The sequence below is a fragment of the Lactuca saligna genome, chromosome 2, assembly GCF_052625555.1.
Source record: "Lactuca saligna cultivar CGN05327 chromosome 2, ASM5262555v1, whole genome shotgun sequence".
NCBI classification, from domain to species: Eukaryota; Viridiplantae; Streptophyta; class Magnoliopsida; order Asterales; family Asteraceae; genus Lactuca; species Lactuca saligna.
Genome location: NC_136418.1, coordinates 713392 through 727230, shown reverse-complemented (window position 1 = coordinate 727230; position 13839 = coordinate 713392). Strand labels below are relative to the sequence as shown.

The 13839-nt window shown below is 39.2% G+C and overlaps 1 protein-coding gene and 1 non-coding gene across 2 annotated transcripts; one reads left to right on the top strand and one right to left on the bottom strand.

Moving 5' to 3' along the window:
• Nucleotides 1–2776: 2776 nt before the first annotated feature.
• Nucleotides 2777–2883, bottom strand: LOC145033229 (small nucleolar RNA R71). The gene has a single exon (XR_013677462.1). It is a non-coding gene; the product is annotated as a small nucleolar RNA R71 (small nucleolar RNA).
• A 952-nt stretch (nt 2884–3835) lies between these two features.
• On the top strand, nt 3836–4540 carry LOC145028708 (uncharacterized). The gene has a single exon (XM_078977470.1). The coding sequence runs from the start codon at nt 3836–3838 to the stop codon at nt 4538–4540; it is 705 nt and encodes a 234-aa protein (XP_078833596.1).
• Nucleotides 4541–13839: the final 9299 nt, after the last annotated feature.

Sequence of the window (13839 nt, the reverse complement as noted above, 5' to 3'; positions counted from 1 at the left end):
TCAAGCGTTGCAGCGTTATGACAACTGTCACCCCAAAAGACGGACTGTAGCTAACAGTCAGGGCGCGGGATCATGACTTCCCGTATAGATCTATACACATTTGACACGTTCTCCGAACGGGAGACTCTGGTTATAGACAGGACTTGCAGCATTACTTTCTAATAAAGAAAAGTAACGTTTGAAGATATACACGTCTCATGGATTCTCAACTAAGCCTGTATTAAAGTGATAGTTTTGTATGCAAAGTTTATCCTTTTTCACAGTGTTTGACAAGCAAAATCATAAGTTTTTAGAATGTATAAAACGACTTAACAATGAAAGGTACTTTGAAATCATTATATACTTTGTATAAGTCTAATACACACAAAGTATGACAAGGGTTTTCCATAATAGAAATAAGTTCCAAGTGATTTATTCGATAAAACAAGTGAAGTGAAACTTTATAGAATACACGATAATAACCGTATGTTTACTTGTATTCCCCCCCCCCCTAAAAGAGTATAAAAGCATTTAAATGTATTTAAAGTGTGTTTGAAAGAGGTATGAACTCACTTGAAAGCTTGAAGATAGCAAGATGGAACACCGGGCAGAGTTTCGTCTTGGGAAATGGATTTTTCTCGGAAATCTCGGGATTCCTCGGGAGTAAAATCGACCTTCGGGACTTGCACAAAATGACCAGGGCTTCGGGGTAGTGCGAGCACGGAAAACGAGGTAAAACGCAAAAGAAAGGAGAGAGAATGGGCCATTTTCCCAGGAACTCTCGCATGCTATTTATAAGGGGGCTTGAGAGGCCTCGTACGCAGGGCGTACGCTCGTACGCAGCGCGTACGCGTACGTCATGCGTGACCGAAGCCTCGACTGCCTCGGCCTCGGATGGGACGTCTCAGGCTGTCGGGTCGGATGGGACGGCGGGTCGGACGGGTGGGTCGGATGCCTCGCATAGGGCGACGTGGACGGTTTGAGGCCAAGTTCCTCGGGTACGTGGGGCGTACAGGGGTACGCAGCGCGTACATCGGATGAGGATGCTGACTCCCCTTCGGATAATACCGAAGTTTTAATAAAAATTATATATAAATTATTTATCAAACTTCGAAAATTCATATCTCCTTCATACGAACTCCGTTTTTGACGTTCTTTATATCCCCGCGAAGGTGAGACTACGATCTACAACTTTCATTTAGATTCCGTTGGCAAATTCCGGAATTATTTTTATTATTTATTTATTAAAATGACGTGATTAAGGAATTTCTTTAAAAACTCATAACTTATTCATTCGATGTCCGATTTGAGCATTCTTTTTATGCATGTCTGTAGTTTAACGATATCTACGACTTTCATTTAGACACCTAAGGTCGGAAAGTGTTTTATTGAAACTTTGCGTTTTTACGCAACTTCGTATTGTCGATTTTTGTCGGAAAACTTAGAATGATCATAACTTCTTCGTTATAACTCGGATTTTTGTGTTATTTATATGTTTGGAAACCTCAAGACGATAACTACCACATAGTGTACTCCAAATAGAGTTTTTGAATACTTCATTTTTCGATGATATTCTAATCCCTTTTCTCAAAGAGGTTACAGGACTCGATTTTTACTGACTTGAAATAACGGGTTGTTACATAAAACTAGATAAAAACCTCTACTTTTATTATTTGCTTAGTTAAAATTAATTATTAGTTTAATTTCTGTTCCCTGAGTTCGACACTCTACTTATTCATCTATACCACTACAAGACAGGTTCACCGCCTTTGTGTGGTAAATTTAAAACTTAAAAGTAGGATTAAAGCTAGTGTATTTCACACACATCAAGTTTTTAGCGCCGTTGCCGGAAAATGGTTCAAAAATTAATCTAATTCCTAATTTTTTCGATCCTTTGTGTGAGTTTTCTGGCACAAAGTTAATTTATTTAAGTCTAATAGTCAGTAGTTAGGTTTTAGAATTTGTTAAAGTTTTTGTTGTTAGCTTTGTTTTTAACAAGCTACTCGCCGAGTGCATTCGCACCTACTCGACGAGTAGCCTGTTGTTTTACATTTATTTTTCTGTTTTGTTAAGTTGCATTTTTTTGTTCTTTTTATGTGTTTATCTTGTTTTATTTCAGGACTTTCATGACCAGAGGATCAAACACTCCGCTGGTGCCCCCGTTCGAAGACCCGAAACCGCATTAAGAAAGAACAGAGGCAAGGACGTGGAGAGCTCAAATACACCTAAGAAGTCACCTTTTTCTAACTTGAAGACGGTTTTTGGGAAGAAAAAGAGTGGCAAATTAGGAGCATCCAACGCATCTTTAGGAAGAGAAGACTTGATCAAGGAAGACACCGAGTACGACACCGAGGAGGAAGAAGAACCTACATATGGGCACGACTCCGATTCCGGCGACGAGTTAGCTTTTACCATGGATAACATTGATTAAATTCCCATGGGAGAGTGGAAGAAGAGGATCCACGATGACAATGGCCCGGGACTTGTGCAACCCTCAATTCCCGCCACTGCTACTTTCGAGCTAAAGGGCCACATACTTGCTCAACTAAAGGAAATTCCTTTATATGGAAAAGACCACGAAGATGCTTACAAGCACTTGGATGAAGTCAATGATATAGCTGATTACTTTAATGTTCCAAATGTGCCTCGCAAGACCCAACTACTTCGCATGCTCCCAGTTACATTCAAAGGTGCTGCAAAAGACTGGCTCAAGTCACTCCGTCCCGGGTCAGTCACCACATGGGCCAAGATGAAAGAAGAATTTATTGATCACTTTTTACCACCTTCCAAAATAGCCTAGTTGAAGAAGGCCATTGCTAACTTTGAACAACAAGCTGGAGAGTCACTATATGAAGCATGGGAGAGGTACAAGATCCTGCTAAGGAATTTCCCGCACCATGACCTTAATAGACAACAAGAAGTCTCCATCTTCTATGATGGAGTCAATGCCACAACTAGGCAGTTACTTGACTCGCAATTCCCACTCACAAAGAAGCCACCCCCGATGATCAAGGAATTGATTGAAGAATTCTCTAAGCATTCTAGAGAATACCATAATCCAAGAAATGATGTTACTAGGGGAGCCGCATATGCAGCTACTGAAGACTTGTCAGCGGTCATGGCTATGCTAAAAACCATGGATAGGAGGATGGATAAAATGGATCAAACGATCCATGCTATTCGAGTGGGTTGTGAGAATTGCAATGGGCCTCATCTTACTAGAGACTGCGACTTGGATGAAAATGGAAACAAAAAGGTGCAAGTTTGTTACTCAAGTGGGGACCGTTATGATGAAGACTAGCACAAACCGAAGAAGGAGTGGCTCCCTTATGACGAGTACAAAAAGGCTAAGGAGGAGAAGTAGAAGCAAAAGGGAAGGGGTTTTTACCAAAAGGAGGAGTCGGCACAAGAAAGGAAACCAAGTTTGGAAGAGATGCTCACCAAATTTGTAGCTGCTTCAGAAAAGAGACACAATGATCATGATGCTGCAATTCAAGAAACAAAAACCATACTTAGAAATCAGCATGCATCTATCCACAACATTGAAACGCAACTTGGGAAACTTGCTCAACAAATCAACCAAAGATCACCCGAGGAACTCCCTAGTAAAACCGAAAACAACCCACGAGGCGCACACATAAACATTGTCACAACAAGAAGTGGGAAGATAATCACTCCTTTAGCACCCATTCAGAAGGAAGCACCCATAGATTTCCACCAGGAGGACGTAGAAAAATGGGACCAAAACAAAATTCTGCATGACACAGCTGCTACTCGCCGAGTCCAGAATATGGACTCGACGAGTCCATTGAAAAATTCGTAGGAAAATGTTTCTGAAAAGCCCTTTCAGCCTCCAATGCCTTACCCAGCCAGAGTTAAGAGGGAAAAGCAAGAAGAGGAGTACCAAAAGTTCTTGAATCACATCAAAGCTTTTCAAATCAACATACCTTTCATCAAGGCAGTCACTCAAATGCCAAAATATGCAAAGTTCCTCAAAGAGCTTCTGACAAATAGAAGGAAGATAGAGGAGGTGAAAGAAGTGATTCTGAATGAAAACTGCTCAGCTGCCATGTTAAACAAATTACCAAAGAAGAAAGGTGACCCGGGAAGCTTGGCTTTGCCTTGCCAATTTAGCAACTTAGCCACCATCCATGCATTTGCTAATTCTGGAGCAAGTGTGAACCTCATGCCTTACTTATTCTTTAAGAAATTGGATCTCCTGGAACCAAGGCCAATTCACATGGCAATCCACTTGGCAAACAATACTGTCACATTTCCAAGAGGAATATGTGAAGACTTGTTGATTAAGGTGGACAAGTTTGTATTTCCTGTAGATTTCATAATTCTAGACATGGAGGCGGATCCTCAAGTCTCGATCATCCTTGGAAGACCGTTCCTCAATATGGCAAGTGCTATAGTGGACATGAGATACTTGAAGCTTACATTACGGGTAGGAGAAGACTCAGTCACCTTCGGGGTTGATCAAGCTATGAAGCATGCAAGGAATAGTGATGACATGGCGTTCTCAATAGATATGTATGATGAGTTGATGGAAGAGTGAGATAATGAAGATTCCAACAAGTCCACTGTCATTGATGAAGAATTCGATGCTTAAAAAGACCTAATGGAGATCGAGAGGCTGCTGGAAGAATAGGAATATGAAGAACTAATAAAGCAGTCTGATGCAGCTACTCGGTGAGTAGGGCCGATATACTCACCGAGTTTAGGGGCAGAAAGGATAGAAGTCGTCAATTCAACATCACACTCGCCGAGTAACCTTCCTGTACTCGGCGAGTCCAATATGCAGAACCCAAAAACCGAGCTAAAAACGTTACCAGATCACTTGGAGTATGCTTTCCTTGAAGATGGCCATTAAAAGCCAGTTATAATAGCCTCTGACCTATCCGAATCTGAAAAAGAAGCACTAGTTCAAGTATTAAGGAAGCGAAAACGGGCCATAGCATGGAGCATTACCGACATCAAGGGAATAAGTCCCTCCTATTGTTCACACAAGATTAACCTGGAAGAAGGCGCCAAGCTGGTTGTACAACACCAGAGAAGATTAAACCCAAACATGCAATAAGTTGTCAAGAAGGAAGTAGTCAAGCTTTTAGATGCGGGGATCATTTACTCTATTTCCGATAGTCTGTGGGTTAGTCCGGTCCAAGTGGTGCCCAAGAAAGGAGGAATGACGGTCATAAACAACGAGAAGAATGAGCTTATTCTGAAACGAAAGCTAACACAATTGCTTTTAAAAGATGCACCATTCCAGTTTACTAAAGAATGTTTAGAGGCTTTTGAACTCTTGAAAGAAAAATTGACTAATGCCCCAATCATTATTGCCCCAAATTGGGAGTTACCATTTGAAATCATGTGTGATGCTAGTGATTTCGCCTTAGGAGCTGTCCTTGGTCAAAGGGTTGATAAACACTTTCGACCCATTTATTATGCAAGAAAAACTCTAAATTCGGCCCAAGAGAATTACACCACCACTAAAAAAGAATTATTAGCTGCGGTGTATGCCTTTGACAAATTCCGCCCTTATTTAGTTTTATCTAAAAGAACTGTTTTCACTGACCATTCTGCTATCAAGTATTTGTTTGCCAAGCAGGATGCCAAGCCGAGACTGATCCGATGGGTTCTATTTCTTCAAGAATTCGACATTGAGATACGCGAAAACAAAGGAATGGAGAATGTAGCAGCCGATCACTTATCGAGGCTTGAAAACCCGCAATTGCAAGAAGATAGACTTGGAGATGACTTCCCGGATGAATACATTATGGTGACCACCGGGGAAGAGCCATGGTTTGCGGACATAGCTAATTATTTAGCTAGCAAATACATCCCAAAAGATCTTACCCGCCAACAAAAGAAGAAATTCTTTTCAAAAATAAAATATTACTTTTGGGATGAGCCTTATATTTTCCGAAGTTGTGCAGATGGAATCATACGAAGATGTGTGTTCGGGAATGAAAGCCGACAAATCTTGGAGCATTGTCATAGCGGCCCCACTGGTGGATATCATGGAGCACACTACACTTGAAAGAAGGTCTTTGATATTGGGTTTTATTGGCCCACAATTTTCAAGGATGCATCCCGAAGTAGTCAGCCACATCATTTACTTCATTCAAATGCTTGTAGGCATCTTCGTGGTCTTTTCCATAGAAAGGAATCTCCTTGAGTTGGGCAAGGATATGACCCTTTAGCTCGAAAGTAGCGGTAGCGGGAATTGCAGGCTGCACAAGTCCCGAGCCAGTGTCATCGCGCATCCTCTTTTTCCATTCCCCCATGGGGACTTCATCGATATTAGCCATAGTGATAGCTAAATCGTCTTCAAAATCGGATTCGTGCTCGTATGTGGGTTCTTCTTCTTTCTCGGTCTCGTACTCGGTGTCTTCTTTAATTGGGTCTTCGATTGCCAAAGAGGCACTGGATGCTCCTGATTTGCTGCTCCTCTTCTTGCTGAAAACGGACTTGAGGTTCTTTAGTGGAGAATTCTTTGAAGAAGTGGATTCTCTAACGACTTTTCCTTTGCTCCTCCTTAATGCGGATTCCGGGTCTTCGAGAGGTGGGACTAGAGGTGTATCAGATCCTCGGGTCATGAAACAACTGCAAGCAAAACAAAAAACGCGTAAAAAGAACAAAGAGAAAAATTAAAAACTAAAAATGTGAACAGCGATGAACTCGCTGAGTCGGCACGAGTGCACGCGACGAGTCGAAGGCAAAAAAAGAAAAAAAATTCTAATTACTTTTAAAAACGATTTTTTATTAAAACTTATACTAATTAGTAAATTACCTAAGAATTAACTTTGTGTAAGATAAATCCCACACAAAGGATCGATTAAACTAGAATTTAGTGCCAATTTAGAGACGTTCCCCGACAACGACGCCAAAAACTTGATGTGTGTGAAACGAGCTAGTTTTAAACCTACTTTTAATTATATAATAAACAAACAAAGGCAGTGGACCTATCAATTGTGGTAAAGCTAAATAAGTAGAGTATCGAATACAGGGAATGGTAAATTAAAACTAAAAACTAATTTTATCTAAATTAATTAATAAGTAGGGGTTTTTCTCTAGTTTTACAAGACTAGAAACTTACTACTATCACTAAAAATAACTAGAAAAGCAAAGATTTAACTAAATTCAATAATGAGAAGGACTTCTGTTTAGTTCAACTCAATTGATCCTATGGTTGATATTATGGTAATAGTGCAATGGATTAATTCTTCTATTGGCTACCGATTTAGTTGATAAGATTCACATTCGCTGCACTAATCCTTAGAGAACAAACTAACTCAAACAGTGATCAGTTGTCTAATTCAATTTAATTCACTAGATTATTTATTCGGGTTAATTTAGACTTGTAACTGCTAACTAATTTGGTCCTTTAGTTAACTTCTTGTTGATGGTCATCATACAAGCTCACACATGAATTTACTTATTTTTCTTATTAATTCTAGTTTCATGTTCATTAATCCTAGATATATGACAAAGTGGTCACATAACATATGAGGTTGACAATTAAAAGATGTTCATACTATTTAATTATCTTCCTATTAACAGAAAAATAGTTATCATCCACACATAAGGTTCTTTAACCAGCTAAAATCAACAAATCACCAATATTGAATTAATCCTACAATAATAATCAATCCATAGTATCAATTTTGTATCCCCAAACAGAAGTTTAAGAGTTTTAGCTCATGTTTGAGGTAATAAAAAACATAAAAACGAATTCTAATTGCCTAGTCATAATGAAAAACAAAAGATTAAGTAGAATGATGTAGATTTGCCTCAAATCCCCCTCGGGATTGAATTCTAGGTTGTATCTTCGTTTTTCAGGTCTCTCCTGGCTCTGGTTCGCAACTTACTTCTCCCCAAGGGTTCCAGAATGTTGAATGTCGATCTGGGAAACCGTTTATATAGATTCGACCCGACTCGCCGAGCCCATCACTTAAATCCCGTGTATGGTAAGTCACGAAGTCCTTATCTTTTCACGAAGTCCTTATCTTCTCGATCCCTTCGCTCGGACTCGCCGAGTAGGCAATCCTACTCGCCGAGTAGGGGTTGTTTTTGGTGGTTTTTCTTCTTTGTTTGATTCTCGAGCTTCAAACCGCTTCTCCTGCTTCCTTTTGCTTCCGAGCTTCACTTTTGGACTGAAAACATAATTCAAACACTTTTAAGTATCTTTTGTCCATGAAATGCCATAATTTAGCTAATAAATGATAAAAATCTATGCTTAATATATAACTAAATATGCAAATATCACCATTTCTCCCAAAGTTTATCTATCAGGTACTAAATCCATAGCTATCAGACGCTAACTCCATAGTCACCAAGATTCACTTAATAGGCGCTAACTCCATAGTCGCCAAGGTTCGTCTATATGGTAATAAATCCATAGCTACCAAGGTTTATCTTGTTCATTTGCTGTATCGTACTCGAGATCCCTCTCGCAATACATGCCAATGGATTACTAACAGGTTTATCTTGTTTACTGACAGTATCATACTCGAGATCCCTCTCGCAATACATGCCAATGGATTATTAACAGGTTTATCTTGTTTACTGACAGTATCATACTCGAGATCCCTCTCGCAATACATGCCAATGGATTACTAACAGGTTTATCTTGTTTACTGACAGTATCATACTCGAGATCCCTCTCGCAATACATGCCAATGGATTACTAACAGGTTTATCTTGTTTACTGACAGTATCATACTCGAGATCCCTCTCGCAATACATGCCAATGGATTACTAACAGGTTTATCTTGCTTATTAACAATATCATACTCGAGATCCCTCTCACAGTACATGCCAATGGATTACTGATAGGTTTATCTTGCTTATTGACAATATCATACTCGAGATCCTTCTCGCAATACATGCCAATGGATTACTAACATGTTTATCTTGCTTATTGGCAGTGTCATACTCGAGATCCCTCTCAGAATACATGCCAATGGATTACTAACAGGTTTATCTTGCTTATTAACAATATCATACTCGAGATCCCTCTCGCAGTACATGCCAATGGATTACTGATAGGTTTATCTTGCTTATTGACAGTATCATACTCGAGATCCTTCTCGCAATACATGCCAATGGATTACTAACAGGTTTATCTTGCTTATTGGCAGTGTCATACTCAAGATCCCTCTCGGAATACATGCCAATGGATTACTAACAAGTTTATCTTATTTACTGACAGTATCATACTCGAGATCCTTCTCGCAATACATGCCAATGGATTACTAACATGTTTATCTTGCTTATTAACAGTATCATACTCGAGATCCCTCTCGCAATAGATGCCAATGGATTACTAACAGGTTTATCTTGCTTATTGACAGTATCATACTCGAGATCCCTCTCGCAATTCATGCCAATGGATTACTAACAGGTTTATCTTGCTTATTGACAGTATCATACTCGAGATCCCTCTCGCAATACATGCCAATGGATTAATAATAGGTCTATCTCTTTTATTGACAATATCATACTTGAGATCCCTCTCGCAATACATGTCAACGGATTAGTAACAGGTTTATCTCTATTCATTGTCCCTACTCATGAATCTAAAGCTAACCTTTTAATCTTATTATCCAACTCATCTTTTATCCTACACCAACTATCTCATCTACCCATGTCCTACCCAACATATTTGTAGATACAAAATACATATATATATATATATATATATATATATATATATATATATATATATATATATATATATATATATAAACTCATTTAACATCTATATAAAACATCCATTCCACACTCATCTCAAATAAACAACAATGTATAAACACATAGCACATATTTCATAGAAAATACTTAATATATATGTGTTAGAAGAAAGTGATCACATACTCACCCAAAACATATACTTAATACATTTAAACAACACTTGTATTAAAATCGTGTTATGAAAGGGACTATACACTCACACATATAAACAACTTTATATTATACACATAGCAGGTATTTCATAGCAAATACTTAATATTTATGTGTTAGAAGAAAGTGATCACATACTAACCCAAAACATATAATTAAGAAATTAAAACAATACTTGTATTAAAATCATGTTATGAAAGGGACTATACACTCACACATATAAACAACTTTATATTATACACATAGCATGTATTTTATAGCAAATACTGAATATTTATGTGTTAGAAGAAAGTGACCACACACTCACTTGATCAGAAGATGATTGGACAACACTACGACTTGTAGAAGTAGTATTTATTCCGTAGATCTGGAAGATCTTCACAAAAATTGGGCTCCTCGCGGGCAGAGCTTCGGCTCAAGAATAACGCTCTTTGGGATCTTCGGGACTTTCTTTGGGTCTCAGGATGATAACGGGGCTTCAGGGGTACTTCTTTGCATGTAAATCGATGCAATACAGGTAAGAGATGAGAGAATGAGCAACCAAACTCGGCTGGCCCTTTAAATCTATTTATAGGGCAAAACTGGCCCTTGCCACGTCGTGACACCTTTTCCCATGTTGTGGGCTTGGTTGTCACTGCATGCGTCATCGCAAGTTGCATCTGGGGGACTCCCGGAGGTGTCAAAAGACTGACCACGTCATGGCACTGCTTGCCACGCCGTGGTATCTGACAGTTTTGGGGTTTCGCGCCCCGAACTTCAGAAATTCATAACTTTCGCATACGAACTTCCTTTTCGACGTTCTTTATATCAACACGAAGGTGAGATTATGCTCTACAACTCTCATTTAGACTCCATTGGCTAATTTTGACTTTATTTTTAATATATTATAATTATATTACTTATATATTATTTTTAGTAGACCGGGACAGGAAAACTCCGTTATAAACTCATAACTCCTTCGTCTGATGTTCGTTTTCATCTGTCTTTCCATCGTTGCACTACTATCGATGAAATACTCAATTCTCATTTATATTGTTTTGGATAAATATCGCTCTAACGTAAATTCACTATTTACGTTACGTTGTGTCGTGTCGGTTCTGTCGTGGAACTTCGACAAGTCATAACTTCTTCGTTATAACTCGGATTTTGGCATTCTTTATATGTATTGAATCCTTGTAACATATACTATAACTTAGTTGAGATTAATCCTTCTAAATAATATTCCATCAAAAAGTCATTTTTGATGCTTATCGTCTCTAAATTGACTAGCCCTGATCTACGGGCGTTACAGAAAGCAATGTCATTTACCGGTGGAGATCGATCATAAAGCTTTTTGGGCTTTAAAAATGTGTAAATTCAACATCGCGGAGCTAAAGAACAACCGGTTGATGCAAATGAATGCTCTTGAAGAACTTAGACATGATGCTTACACTAGTTCTTTAATCTATAAGGAGAAAACCAAAAGTTGGCATGATAAGAGGATCAAGAGTAATAAAGAGTTTGATGAAGGGAAAAAGGTGTTGCTTTTTAATTCAAGACTAAAACTTTTTCCGGCCAAACTCAAGTCAAGATGAGATGGTCCTTTTCTAGTCAAGAAAGTGTTTCCACATGGTGCTATAGAGTTAATATCAAAAGATGGTACCCCTTTCAAGGTAAATGGACATAGAGTGAAAAAGTATGAAGAAGGAGTCCTAAGGAATGAAGACATAGAAGAAGGGTTGTTGCTGGAGGGAATGGTAGAAACGTAGCATGGGTGGAGTCCATCTAATGACTCTTTCAAAAGAAGCGCTTCCAGGAGGCAACCCGCGTATGGAGTTTTTATTTCTTTTCCCTTTATTTTCTTTTTAATTTCTTAGGTACTGTTTTATTTTCATTATTCCTCTGAAAATATGTTTTAAATGATTGCTTGAGGGCAAGCAATGCCTAGAGTGTGGGGTGGTGTGTTAAAAAATCAAAAAAATAAGTTTTCTTTTTTCAATCTGCAAGTCTTACTCGCCGAGTTCATACCCATACTCAGCGAGTACATCTTAAAAAAACCGTAAACTCGCAAATACATGGACCTACTCAGCGAGTAGGACTTTTCTACTCGACGAGTAGAAAACTTACACATGTAGATTATAATCTGTAAATAAGGGTTTTCACCATTCTAAACATTACCCTCATACTTGCCGTGCACAACCACTCTCATGCCATATCTTCCATTCTTTGTTGAATCTACATCTTTGAAGAAAAAAGGTACGATTTTTACCCTCAATACTTGTTAAAGGTTAAAGCTTTATCAAATCTTATCCCTTATTTCACCCAAAACTCGGATTTGGGGTTTTCTTAATTTTTAGGGTTTTGAATTTCATATGAATTAGGAGGTTTTAGGCAAAATTGCTTTTGGATTTGTGTTTTATAGACTTAGTATAGCAAACCCCAGTGAAGAATTTGATGTTTTTACGGACCTATAATTGTTCAAGGGTAATCTGGTCCCGATGTTCTTGCTACTCGCCGAGTAGTTCTTGAACTCAGCGAGTAGGTGTTTTGACAGACCTATATTATTGAAATTTAATTGTTGGGTGTTGTTTGTTTGTGCTTTCTTAATGTTATTTTGCAGGAACCATGCCCAGGAGAGGCAAAAATTCACGTGGGGGAAGCAAAGGAGACATCCCGTGGCTTTCTTTCCACCAAATCACCTCTAAATCTTCACAAGCACGTGCTAAAAACAGGTTGGAAGCGTTAAAGCAGAAGGAGATCGACCTTCCTAATGCCATAAACTGGGACTGGTTGGGAAAATTCGGGCTGGAGGAGAAATTAACACCATACTTGATAAAGCCTTGTGATGTGGGAGATTCCACCATCATTTGTGATCGATGGCTACAACTGTTCAACATTCAAGAACCGGTCTACGCGGAATTGTGTTGGGAATTCTTTGCTACCATTTCATTCCGAGGTGGTAGTGAGTATTACAATCACAATATTATTTCCTTTTCACTCGGTGGGGAGCTGCGACAATGCAACATGGCTGAGCTTTCATGGAGAATTGGCATTTATGACCAAAGTGCCATGCTAAATAAAGACATTGAGAGCTTTTTGGAGCAGTGCCACAAAGACCTTCCCGAAGAGATTGTTGCTTCAACTTGGTGGAATACTATTGCCAACTGAGTGTACATTGCATCTTCCGCGCAGGAGGGCCATATCCGTTCACCGGTTCACCGTCTTATTCACCGGCTTATTTCCAACACGATCAACATGCAGAAAGACGATGATAAAGTCCCGACACTTATCTTCTATCTTTGGAGCATTATCACTCCTGATGTTTTCTACAACCTTCCTTACTGCCTGGCTAAGTATCACGCGGACGGGGCAGTCAAAGATAAAGTGACCTCCAAAATCAATGGAGGGAAGTTTGTTACTAGACTCGCGAGATCATACGGGATTTTGGATTTACAGGAAGCAAGGGCATTGACCGTCATTTCTCCCCCTCCTTTCAACACTACTTTATACAGGAAGGAGCAAATTGTGGAAAAGTTTGGAGATTCGTATGCCATTCCACATGAGGACGAGGCGGTGATTCCCGAGGAGCCAGGGCGGCGGGTGAGGCAAAGGAGCAAAAGAGTCCGAGAAGATCCACCCCGTTATTCCGGCGAAGGATGAGAATGACGTGTGGAATCAAGTTGAGTACCTTCGATACTTGGATGATATTCTGAGAGGTGTAAATTACAACAATCAATCAATTAAATACCTCTTTCAACAAATGAATATCGCCCTGAGACCCGGACCCGGTTATCCTGATATTATGAATTGGGAGGAAAGGATGCAAAGGAACAATGAAGAGGGAGGAAGTGGAGTTGGGGAAGCAAATATGGACGAGGAGGATTGAGATTTGGTTGTTTTGTGATTTTTATTTGTTTTTATTGTGTTTGGTTTAAGACATTGTTGAACTTGGATGATCGTTTTTTTAGGATT